The sequence below is a fragment of the Acipenser ruthenus genome, chromosome 1, assembly GCF_902713425.1.
Source record: "Acipenser ruthenus chromosome 1, fAciRut3.2 maternal haplotype, whole genome shotgun sequence".
NCBI classification, from domain to species: Eukaryota; Metazoa; Chordata; class Actinopteri; order Acipenseriformes; family Acipenseridae; genus Acipenser; species Acipenser ruthenus.
In genome coordinates, this window is record NC_081189.1 from 19841209 (window position 1) to 19854692 (window position 13484).

The 13484-nt window shown below is 37.4% G+C and overlaps 1 protein-coding gene across 5 annotated transcripts in view; it reads right to left on the reverse strand.

Moving 5' to 3' along the window:
* LOC117409060 (rho GTPase-activating protein 24) overlaps window positions 1–13484 on the reverse strand; it is a 222074-nt gene that overhangs the window by 42696 nt on the left and 165894 nt on the right. The window contains exon 1 of one of the 5 annotated variants that reach the window (XM_059018948.1): window positions 622–849. The exons of the other annotated variants lie outside the window; for them this stretch is intronic. Coding sequence (XP_058874931.1) covers window positions 622–697 — 76 coding nt within the window. The 5' untranslated portion in view covers window positions 698–849. Of the gene's footprint in view, window positions 1–621; window positions 850–13484 lie in introns of those variants that run through there. 5 annotated transcript variants of the gene reach the window in all.

The following is a 13484-nucleotide window of genomic DNA, read 5'->3' on the forward strand; positions in this document are numbered from 1 at the left end:
ATGACCCACGTTTAGCAGCATGTCACGAAAAAGAAAACAAATGGGAGGCCACTGCGGTTAATTAATTCTGGTGGCTAATCAGGCTGCCTATTGAAAGCAAAAGCTATTGTATTTAATGCAGAAGACAGCTCAGATACCTAATTTATCTGATACAAATCTGTACAATTACTACACTGAAATGAATTATTATTTTTGCATCATGATTTTACTTATTTATTTATTGTATGCATTTTTTGCATTCCTACTTGTGATTCACTTATAGTGCCAGGAAGCAAATGTAATCCGGTTTTCTAGAATTAAACAATTGTCATTACACCAGATGTATTGGAATAGTTTCTTGGTAACTGGGAATGTTATTAATGTTATTAGCTAGAGTCTGGGATGTTGTACATATTTATAACAAACTAATATCATGTTACAATTTTATATTTAAAATAAACAGCCAAAAAATGTTTTTGTTTTGTTTTTTTCAGTTCTTAGTTATCAAGCCATGCCGATCCCAATAGTATTTGCTTATATAGTAAACACCATCACATGCATTTCTAGTCCCCTGGTCAACCAAACCCTCAGGACAAGTCAAGACATGATGAAACCAAAGTATATAGATAGAGTTGATTTTACCTTCCAAAAGCTGTGGATGAAATCCTATCACTCCACAGTAGGGTGTGTTTTGAAGAGGCTTTTTCACTATTTCCATGTGCTCAGCAGTCAGTGTCAATGCTTGTTTCAAAACCCTTAGCCAACCAGTCTTTTCCAGGAATTACTGTTAAAGCAAGTGAGTTCCAGTCTCCACTGTCTTCTTGTAACTGCAAACAATAGGCCTAACCCCTCAGAAAGTGTAGCATGGCATGGTCCTGCCTGAGTGCCGAAAACTGACTGAGAGATAAGGTTACGCCTACTGCTCTCTAATATAGTCTGAACAATAGAGAGATCGCACAGCTACAGAGTGGCTTTGAAGTGCTGTATTATATCAGCTATGTTTGTAGGCCTGAACAAACAGATCACCTTTTTTTTTTTTTACACAGACAAACCACACCCCCATCCCCCAAAGAACTATTATTAGCATTATTACTGCCCCACTCCCCCTGCTCTTCAATTAGTTTAGTGTTTTGTGGATGAGTGTGGGTGGGTCATATGAATAGTCCAGACCCAATGAGAAACTACCATCATATGTGGTTACTAAGGAATTATATATATATATATATATATATATATATATATATATATATATATATATATATATATATATATATATATATATATATATATATATATATGTATATATATTTATATTTATATTTAAAACGTGCCCAGAAAAATTACAAACAAGAATACAAGAACTACAAAGCGGGTTTGAAAATGAACCTGAAGAAGACTCAAGTCAATAAATATACCACTCCACAGGCAATTGAAGTCAATGGGATCAAGCTTGAAGTCAATAGCTACGTATACTTAGGACAGTTAGTTTTGGCAATGGATAACCAAATATGCGAAATCAACAGAAGAGCAAAAATGGGCTGGAGTGCCTTTGGAAGATTAAGCATGGTTCTGAAAGGGAAACTACCCTTATGCCTCAAGAGGAAAGTCTTCGACCAATGTGTGCTGCCAGTGCCAAGAGATATAAAGTGACCAAGAAGAAGACCTCCAGGAAGATGGCAAGATGAAATTAGGAAACACGCTGGAGCAACGTGGATGAGGGACGCAGCAGACAAGCTTTTGTGGAAGAATCTCAGGGAGACCTTCATCAAGCAGTGGATTGAAAAAGGCTGATGATGATATATATATATATATATATATATATATATATATATATATATATATATATATATATATATATATATAAACATGTCTACTGGAGCCAGAATTTAATGTTGCTGGCGCTATATATGAGGTACCCTGGTGCTATAATCTAGCGCCAAATTTGACCCTTGTTATGGCACAGTGTGTGTTTGATATTTTTAATTGTTTACATTTTTACTAATTGTCAGATAAACATGTGCTATATCATGTAAAGAAAATGAGAATAATGGTCTTGGACATTTTAAATGACAAAAAAGGTCCTTTAACATAAACCAAGTGGGGTGGGGTGCACAACAAAATACTATACACTAGTGCTAAAGAACACTCTAACAACAAAAGAAAAAATACTTTGCCCTATTGACTAACTGCTATTATGCCCCTTACAACAACAATGCATTATTTTGGGGAATAAAACTCCATACTCTTTTAAAAATACCTTTCTAAGAATCTATTCATTATATACTGAGCATCAAAAGAAACTTATCACTTATAGCTGAGCATCAAAAGAAACGTATCACTTATATTTGGATAAAATTCACTAGATGTGATTGAAAAATGACAAACTCTGGTTTAGAGTAGGTGCAGTGACTTTTCATTGCGCTGATTAACAATTGACATCACGAAGATGCTGCAAAATGATCTGTTGATCTTGGGCAGGTGTTGTGGCTCTTGGTCTCCCAGTTCATGGCCTGTCATTGACAGAGTGTGTCTGGTTACACTGTCTCGCCAGGTTTGAAATTGCTAGCTGTGAGCACTCAAGATGGTGAGCCACAGTACGTTGCCCTAGTCCAGCCTCCAACATGCCGATTGCACAAAGGCGCTGTTTTTTTTCTGTGATTTTCTTTATTGCTTTTATTCAAGCTTGCAATTCAAAAGCTGAAATCACTCCATATCCAGTGTCCAATCAACTGTCTCACTAATTAGGTGATTAAGAGCATATGCTTCAGTCATAGTCACTCAAGCGTGTCATGGTCAAGGATGAATAATCGAGTGATTAAAAAGAAAACAGAAACATTTTGTCAATGTCCATCATTTATATAACTTTTTTTTTTTTTGAAAATAAATGTGTTATAATAGTGATACGTTTCTTTTGATGCTCGGTATACTTTACCAACTTTGCAATGGATATTCTCTATGACAATATAATATCCATAACTCTAAGTACTCAATCATATTCAGCAATACTGCAAAGAAACTTGATAAGAAATTTAGACAATCCTTTTGACGGGATGGCTTTTTTCAATGTATTTATATGTTAAAATGTGACGAACAATACAGTTGTAATTTTACAAGGAGAACAGTAAAGCAGTGTGAACAAGGGCTGCTATAAGATGCCAGAAAAGTTAGGTTTAAAGAAAGAGCCGCCTGTAAACAGAACCTGTTCTTGAAATCTGGCTAAAAGCACATAATGTCTCTGTCAAAGAATACAGAGGTGCAACCTTTCTATAAAAACAAAAAAAACATATTTATTGTACTTCTAAGATGTTGCTACTGTAACACATTTAGAAATGTTGGTGAAGCTATGTTGGTAATCTGCACCACACATTTCAGCCTCATATACATAGATAGTTATAAACGACAATAATTGATATGAACAGAACAATAATTCCTTTTGTAAAAAAAACAAAAAGAAAAGTCAAAAAGATGGAGAGAGTCTGGAAGAAGACTATGGGACAGAAGGGAGTGTGTGTTGGTCAGCAGATGATAGCAGATGAAAGAAATGCCTAAAATACCTAATCCAACGAACATACGAGGCTTCCAATTCACAGGGCACCACACCAAAAAGAGCCACACATGGGGGATGTGATCAATGGGCAACTGTAGAGTGCAAGAGAATGAACCCAGTGGAGTCCACTGAGGACAAGCCAAGTACCTATGAGGGAAGCAGGTGCTGTGTTGCACTGCAGACTGGATCCATCAACAGTTTGGACAGTTTTACTTAACAGATGGAGGTGATGAAGACTTCTGAACTATACATAGCTCACACCAGGTCATATTGACAAGGAATGCACTTAATTATGAACGGATTCCCACACAAAATCCAGGAATTCATTCTTGTACTGATGGCATCCACATACTGTGCCATGAGAATGAAAACACTATGTAACACAATTTTTGTTCCTGGGTAGAAAGTGTTATTTCCTAATTGCTTATGCCTCAAAAGTATAGAAAATGGCTATTATTCCCCACAAACTTTGCTTTTGTGACCAGGACAGTGATATTTTGAAATTTACCTATTTCCAATGAGAAAATGGGCGAATTTGTGTCTTTTCGTTCACATAAAGTCAGAAAACAACAATATATGAATCCAAATTAACATGTATTTATACTAAAGTAATACAAAAATGACTACAAAAGATCTAGAAGTGAGTAGTTTTTCGAGATTTATGATTATACCGTAAATCACTTTCACGAATCAGCCCCCAAATGTAGTCTCCCATCATGTTCTCGTTATACTGTCCTTGGTAGCGGTGTTCAAAGTCCAGTATATCCTGGTGGAAGCGCTTGCCTTGCTCCTCCGAGTACGCTCCCATGTTCTCCTTGAATTTATCAAGATGAGCATCAAGGATATGGACTTTGAGGGACATCCTACAGCCCATTGTGCCGTAGTTCTTCACCAGAGTCTCAACCAGCTCCACATAGTTTTCGGCCTTGTGATTGCCCAGGAAGCCCCGAACCACTGCGACAAAGCTGTTCCAAGCCGCTTTCTCCTTACTAGTGAGCTTCTTGGGGAATTCATTGCACTCCAGGATCTTCTTTATCTGTGGTCCGACGAAGACACCGGCTTTGACCTTTGCCTCAGACAGCTTAGGGAAGACGTCTTGAAGGTACTTGAAGGCTGCCGACTCCTTATCTAGAGCTCTGACAAATTGTTTCATAAGGCCCAATTTGATGTGCAGTGGTGGCATCAGCACCTTCCGGGGGTCCACCAGTGGCTCCCACTTGACATTGTTCCTCCCCACAGAGAACTCGGTCCGCTGTGGCCAGTCCCGCCTGTGGTAGTGTGCCTTGGTGTCCCTGCTGTCCCAAAGGCAAAGATAGCAGGGAAACTTGGTAAAACCGCCTTGGAGACCCATCAGGAATGCCACCATTTTGAAGTCTCCTATGACCTCCCAGCCGTACTCATCATACTTCAAGGCGTCCAGCAAGGTCTTGATGCTGTTGTAATCCTCTTTGAGGTGCACCGAGTGAGCCAGGGGAAGAGACGGGTACTTGTTACCATTATGGAGCAGCACGGCTTTGAGGCTCCTGGGATGAGCTGTCAATGAAGAGGCGCCACTCATTCTGGTTACAGGCGATTCCGATTGCCTCGAACAGACTGGTCATATTGTAGCAGAAGCAGAGCCCATCTTGACGGGTGAAGAAGCAGGAAAAAGGTTGGTGACGCTTCCTCTGATCTGCGACTTGCACACTTTCATCCAACAAGTTCCACTGCTTGAGCCTAGACGTCAAAAGCTCGGCACTGGACTTGGTGAGACCAAGATCTCTAATCAAGTCGTTGAGGTCTTTTTGGTTGGGGTAGTATGGGTTTCTCTCCTCAGCACCACCTCTGAAATTGTCATCTGGATCTACAACATCTTCCTCGCTCTCTGACTTGCTGCTCTCTTCTAAAGACGGCTGCTCTCTCTCCGGAGGAGTGGGTACGGGGAGCTCATGGCAGTGTGGCACCGGGGTGATGGATGAAGGAAGGTCCGGATACGTGATAGCAGGTGCATTCTTGCCAGTCCGACGTTTGGAAGGGTCCACCATGCAGAAGTAGCAGTTGCTTGAGTGGTCAGTGGGTACCCGCCAAATTCTTGGGATAGCGAACTTCATGGCTCTCTTTTCCCCTCTGTACCATCCTACAAAAATACATTTATTTCACCCAGCACTGAATCTATCTGGAATGTTCTGGAAAATAGGTAAATTTCAAAATATCACTGTCCTGGTCACAAAAGCAAAGTTTGTGGGGAATAATAGCCATTTTCTATACTTTTGAGGCATAAGCAATTAGGAAATAACACTTACTACCCAGGAACAAAAAAAAAAAACAACAACTTTGTTACACGGTGAAATCAGTGCAAACCAGGCAAGCAACTACGAGTTAAGGTGCATTAAAATGTGGATTGATAAAATCACCTGAGTCATAATAAAAATCCACATTGCTGCTTTATATTTTCCTGAACTTATGTATTATCAGTGTCTAGCTACATTTTACTAATCCCTATTTCACCACCAATTCTACTCATTGTACTCTACTGAATACTGTAAATCCCTCTTAGAGGAAACTCAAAGTTATCAGAACAAAGAGCAGCATCACTATTTGGGAGTATGTTGTCCAGGACCATTAGCAATCAAATGTTACTATTAAGAAACTAATAGCCTGATTTGTGTTAGATGGTTTGCATCCAGTTCTTCAGCAGTACAACAGGGTGCTATTTTTATTTATGACTTTTGCAATCAGAGTGTTGGTCTTTTAAGGTGATTTAAAAGATGTATAGTACATTTTGACAAAACAGAAACATTGTTTCTTGTTTAGTTTGTATTACCCAGTCAGCTGCTAAGATGTATTCAAGTTACAGTGTCTTAAAAATGAGTTAACATTCTTCACAGTGAAGGTGGATTAATTTAGCTATTTCAACATTGATGTCTTATACAAATATAGTCTGCATATTCAATGGACATGCAAGGAAGCTACAATAAAAAAAGCAGATGAGGAAGAACATACAGCATTGTTCATGCTGTTATCTAATAACATATTACCAAAGATAAATGAGCTATATTTACACTAAACAACTCAACCATGGTGAAGCACATTGCATTTTTTATCAGGATATTTATGACCAGCTGCCTTACAAAATGTCCTCCCATTTATCATTAACGATCCTTTTTTGTGACCACTGCCATTTAATCTTTCACCTTTTTTATTGATCAGGGCCCAGTCACTTTGTGTTCTTGTACCTTGACCTCTCAGACTAGCCAATATCTTCTTTATTATTTCCCACCTTGCCCTTTATGACCACACTCCCCCCATATTGCCTAAAGCCTTGTTCTTTGTGATTACACAGCTATGACCCTTAGCTTTTAATAAAATCAGTTCAGAGATGCTCGGGTAAAAATAGTACTCTGAAATACAGCTTTCTCAACATAATCATAACTATACAGTCAATCAGTCTTCAAATATTTATTTGCTTGGCAAATGCCTTAAAAAGTACATTTATTTTTCACTGAAGTCAGCCTTTCTCTGATATGCGTAATTGATTAACATACAGATCCCTGAGATATAAATTTCACATTACTGGTGTCTGTACATCCATTGCATGGTGAATAGCATCTTATGCCTATGCATCATAAAAGTGTTTTCCAAGATATCCTTTTAGTGGCAAATATAATGTGTCAGTACCCAAACAAAGCCTACAGTCATTGTTGAGTAACTTGTGTTTCATCAAATCTGAATGAGTGATATAGCCTTCAGTAGCCCAGTATGCATGCAGACAATAAGGTCAACCTCAAAAAGGGCAGACTGCCTCTAATAGTAACAGTGCACTTAGGTCTGTAAGCAACTAGGACGTACATTTTATTACATTACAGCAATGCCCCACTGTCTTTGAAAAGCAAGGTCTAATCAAATTGAATGGCTCTTCTCAATTCAGTTCAACCACGATGAGTCTGTTTTAGATACAGTATACAAAAGGTTTTATTGCATTTTAAAGTTGTTCTTTTTTATGCAGGGCTTCATATAGGTGACCGGTTCCAGAGCAGTGAGTACATATTTAGAGTCAAGTATCAGGTTTACGCCCGTCTTCTACGCTAATACTGTTAGACTGTAATGTTGTTAAGTGTACACAATTGGTTTGTCCAAACAAGATGATGTTGCAAGCTGGGCATTTACAAGGCTAGTGAATAGCCTGGCTTAATGTTATTACTGCATGTATGTTCACAATATATCAGCTCCCCCACTTCACTCTACTGCCTCAAAATTCACTTATAATTGTCCTTGATACCAGTACATACCATACCATTCACAAACATCTCAGCAGTGTTTGGTTGGGTGAATTGTGCTGTTAACCCATTAAAGAGTAAGTAGTGAGTCTATGAAAAATATAGCGTTATACATCCCCACGTGTTGCTAGAACTGTTTAAATAATGTACCTGTAATTTTTCTTTTCATTGTTAACATCCTGACAACTTTTTACACTTAACTTTAAAGTCTGTTTCAAGTCACTTTTCAAAATGGCCGCTCTAGTGCAGTGGGGTTTGAGGGGTTTGAGCAACACATGGGGATGTATAACACTATTTTTCAGAACCCTGCTATTTACTCTTTAAAGTGTGTAGTTCCCCACACTGTTTTTAAAACTATTTTTATACTTCCGTAACCACAAACCCTTAAAATGTTTTCAATACTGGAATATATCTGCTTTTTTATTTTCTTTTTTGCTTCCTGAGCGACTGTACAACTGAGCTTGGAGATGCCATTTATAACCTTCTACTGAAGCAAGTGTGGAAGAAAAATGTCAATTAGGTCCACAGAGTAAAGTGGTGGCACAGGTTTCTACGAGGGCGGGAGTTTGTTTCCTCACAGACAAAGCTACCTTCAGGAAGTCCTGCTTTCCTTAACAAGTCCTGCTTTCTATAAAGTGCAGTGCACACATGGCTAATCTATGAAGGAATCTACTAATCACTGGCATTCAATACATACAATATATACAATCTAAACAAAATGCAATGCAGATGTGTGTTTCAACCACCACCCTGAAATAAGAGTTTCGATAGAAAAATAAAACCGAATTGCTAGATTTTTTTATTTTTTATGTTGTAGATGTATTTTGCTGTTTTCCCTAAGTTGGAGTCCACCACTGACCAGCACTGGTGTATGCCGGTGGTTTGTTGGTTTTCATGTAGGTTAAGGACACTTGGTGCTGGCTGAAGTGCTTTTTAAGCTGATACAGGAAGAATACATCTATTAAAAATCCTTTTGTTGTAAAATTATAAAGTAAACTACTGTCTGGGAATGTATATACCTGTTGGGGGCCCAGTAAGAGCGCTGGCAATATTTTGTTCCAAATAGCCAACCTGTTTATACTTGTCATTGGGCTGAAGGGGTTAAACTTTGCCTTCTCCAGAAAATAAAACCCAAGGTCTAGTCAGCTTTGTGCCAGTTAAACAACCTGTGATAAGAAATGCATGAAGTATTGATTTTAGAGCCCTGTGTACATTCTTCAAAACAATGGCATGGGGTAAATTAATGAATATCTTGAGCAAAAATGCTGAAAAAGGGAGAAAAAATGCAACTTGTCACAATATCTACAGACACACTTGGGCTGCTGTTCTTTTGTTCAGCAGATGTTAAATTCAAGCTGAGATCAAGGGAAGAATGTAACTCTGGCTAATGGATGCATTGATTTTCCTTCCTTTATCTGTATTTGTTTGAAGGCCTATGGAGAAAGTCAATCCATACAGTCTCGCATAAACAGCTTATCTGCTTTCCTTTTGCCAATCACTGTAAACACCTGGCTTTAATCTTGTTGTGATCCTCAAAACTCAGCAGGGTTCAAGGGGATTCTACCAACCATGACACCTGATGCAAACCATGGGCAGGCTTTTTCCATGCGTGTTATCTCAATGAAAAACACATGTGTTGTCATAGGCATTTTTTAAAACATGTATACATGGTAATATATTTCTCTATACTGAAAGATGGATACATACAAGCAAATTGTTACCTGTATACATCTAATTCCATGCCAGAATTTAAAGGGTCAAGATTTTATTTATTTTACTATATTTTTCATCAGTACATGGTGTCAAGTGGTAATCTGACACCATGGATACAATTAATTTTCAATTATTGTTCAAAAATGAAATCTGAGATTATTTATTTTCTACCATGGTAGATGTCTACAGTAGAGGGAACTATTACTGTACAACTTCTTATGGTATAAATCGGACAAAGCATACAAATCCACAATTTTGTTGGAAGACCACAGATGAAATGAGAATGTACTTCCCCCAATACTAATACAATAAACACCTGCATTATTTTTAGTACATTCACCCACTGTACTGTAAATGTACAAGTGAAGTTATAGAGAACTGCAAGTTACAAACTCAGAAGGCCATCCACTCTGCTATCCACCTTGAAAACTATGTCTGATTCATCAGCGAGAACTGAAACAATTACAATGATGTGAGAGAATTGATTTTCTAAATTAAAGTCAATAAGTTTTCCATTTAGCAAGAAGCATTCCTCCACTGAAGGCTACATACCCATGGACTCATACTGGCACTGCCTTGAAAATAAAACAGCAGAGTGTTTCTCATTAACAATGAGAGTAGGTAGCCTCAGGTCAAGTCTAGTGGCCCAGAGAGCGGAACACTTTCGCTTTAAAGATAACTTTATTTTTCCATATTCATGTCAATCTAGATAATGGCTGTGAGCATTGACAGAACAATTCAAAGTCACTATTGATCATGTGGTGTCTGTCTTACAGTCAATAGTGTGCTACCACTGCACTGGCAGCTGCTTTCCAGAAAATTAGTACATTAAAATAATTCTCCAAAACAGTACAGATTTACTAATAGTTCTCTTCAAAACAATATACGATCCCATGGTGATTTGGTAAGTAAATACTACATCTGCATGCTAGGATATTTATTATAATAGTATGATAACATATTCTACTACTTAATTATGAGCGTGCATTTGTTACTCTGTGGGGTGGGGGTGGGGATAAGCAAAGAGGCAGTTGTTTGCCTCCAGAGGCATACATTTTACCTAAGTGCAATTTTGTCTCTTAATGTTACAGGAATTCATGGAGTTTCAACATAAGAAAGGTTAATGCATTTCAGAAAAGAGGTCAAGGACTTCAGACTGTAAAACATGCAACAGCATTTCATTTACTGGATCTGTGCAACAATAGCCCGGAGAACACAGTATTAGCTGCATTAACCATGTTAATCTTATATCGTTACTTTTCTCTGTAAAGTAACTGTAAATGTAAACCAATAGAGATATCATGTAATAAACCCTATTTTTACCTCTTACATATTTTTACATGTACTGTACTGTTAAATGTACAAGAAATCAGCAGGCAGATTATTGTTTTCCTGTTGCTTCAATGTTTATCAAGAAAATATATTTTACCAGATTTATTTCAGGGTTGCTTAATACGATGGAGTAAACAGGGGCTATTTATTTTTTTTTTCCCATAAGGAGTTTTGTTCACATATGCCAAGCAATGTGTGCACTCAGCAAGTTAGAAGGAATGAATTATTGTGCTACTGCAAGCGCTAGAAGATAAACAGGCAATAGCTTGTTCCTTTTCAAATTATGATGTATCTACCTGTAGAATGAACGGTAGTCACAAAGACAGAGTTACACGGAGGTAAATATTCCTTCTTATCTCATCTCATATCCCTTCTTATCTTTTTTCATTGCAAGAACCGAAGCAGAACTGTGTCTGTTCTGAACTTGGAAGTGAGACCTCGAAGGAGGCTTAAAGAAATGTATTATTTGTTATAATGTAGTGAAATATATCATAGAATAAATGGTACTCAGATAATTGCCCTTCCGTATATGAGATAATATAAATAGGAAAAAGGAGCTTCAGGAGTACATTTCCAAATGACAAGGTTCTTTTTTTCAGTTTTTGATATTTTCTTGTTAATGTGCTTTGACATAGACATCTGTAAGCCAAAATTGTCTTTATAGACATAAAAGCCAGAGCCACCTATTATTTTCTGCTTCTGCTCTGAGTCTGACCTCAAGGGAATCAATTAGCTCATGACAGACAGCTGTCGCTATTGACAACCATTGTGGTGTTTTTTTTTTTTTTTTATGCTTGAGAGTTTCCATTTTTTTTTAAACGGTATTAATGGGCAGAGGAGATCCCTGGACGTTGTAACCCAGTTCTGTATTAAATGAATGCACTAACATTACAGCGTTAATATCTAGGAGTCTGCCAACAGGTGGCAGCATGTAACACTACTATTATAGTCAAGGCCCTGTAGTTCTTGGGTGGATTATCAAATCTAAAACCTTGTATGTAAATTAGAAAGAAATGCATCATGGTAATTGACCATTGTGTGATAAATAATAAACTAATAAAAGAGTTGCATAAGTGTTTTGGAGCTGTAATAACTAGCTAGAAGGATGTTCAATGTGTTCTCTGTGTCAAGTACCCTCCTATAGCTCCCACTAAAGAGGCCTGTGTGTCAGTCAATAGTGTTAGCTGTTGTGCTGTTATTTCATTTGACCATCAAATTCAAAAGCAGTAAAACAGATTACCAGACCCACAACAGTATGATTGAAATGCAGAGCTGCTCCCAGTCCTCCTGGGCTGCAGTACACTACTTGTTTCAGAGCTAAACAGATTGAGAATCACGTCTAATATTCATATTTCTAATTAAAGTTCACAAGCTCTTTTAAAAGAGAGAGAGCGAGAGAGAATGTATACGATTACTTGTTGCTATAGTTGTTTCACATTCCAATAGCTTATTTGTTTGTCCTATTCTAACACAAGATACAGCACATTTTATATTTGTCAAGGAGTACTGTGAACTAGTTGTTTATAAGTTTATAGCATTGTGTACTATACTTTTTTTTTTTTGCATTTTAAGAATTATCAAATACAATCCATGCCCATCTGATAAAATCGCTGCCATGGGTAAATAATTTCTAAAACAACCCAAAAAATTAAATACAAGACAGAATATTGAACAAGCTATACCATCTGCATGATTACAGATAGAAGCGCAGCGTCTAATCCACAAAGCTTTACATTATATTGTGAACTGCTGTTGATTTCTTTAAAAACAGACTAGATCGGTTTTATGCATACACTTTACTTAATCCATCAAATACAGACTTATAAAAAGCATTCAAAGCTTTCTGAATATGACCCACAGACACCGAATCTGCACTTCATGTGTTTTGCACTTCCTTCCTCTCCTTGCTGAATACGAAGTTTTCAAAAGCACTGCAAACCCTTTTCCAGCAGCTGTGCTTCAGTGGTAAAACACATGAAGAGACAAATGAGAAAGGACAACCGCAATCCACCATGCAATGCAAACCTTATAAAGATAGATAAGATGGTGAACAGTCATTACTAATCTGGGATGGTGCTTTTTACAGGTAATTGGATGCAATTTGAATACAAAATATACAATATAAATCCTCAAGCTATTTGGCTAGTCTCTGTAACACTGATTACCTCTGAAATGGATGTGATTCAAAAACTGATTGTTTTATTTTGTGCAATATGAACATGTAATCTTCCTGTATAGCAAGAATGTAAACTGAATTCTGTCATTAGTAATCAAGGCCTATTGTCAGTTGCAGAAAGAGCAAACATGATAGACTTGTTGGAAAGGAACGTCCACTTACTGATACATGGACTGTCCCTTTACAACAATATCCAGTTTGAGATATTTGACTGAAATAAAAGTACTGTACTACATGAATAAAAAGTGTAAAACATGTACAAATTTGCATCTTGGTAATTAAAGATACATTATTTTTCCTCTATACAGCAAAGCACTCCTTCCCCAACACCAAGCTAATTAAGACATGCAACCTCACCACAGCCTCTTAACTTTAATTAGCTTCAGTCCAATTTTCACTGCACTCCTTAAAGTTACACAATCAAGCTTTGCATTGCTATTACATTGCCATTACTTTGTTTTTCCAAAAAATGTCCCTACTG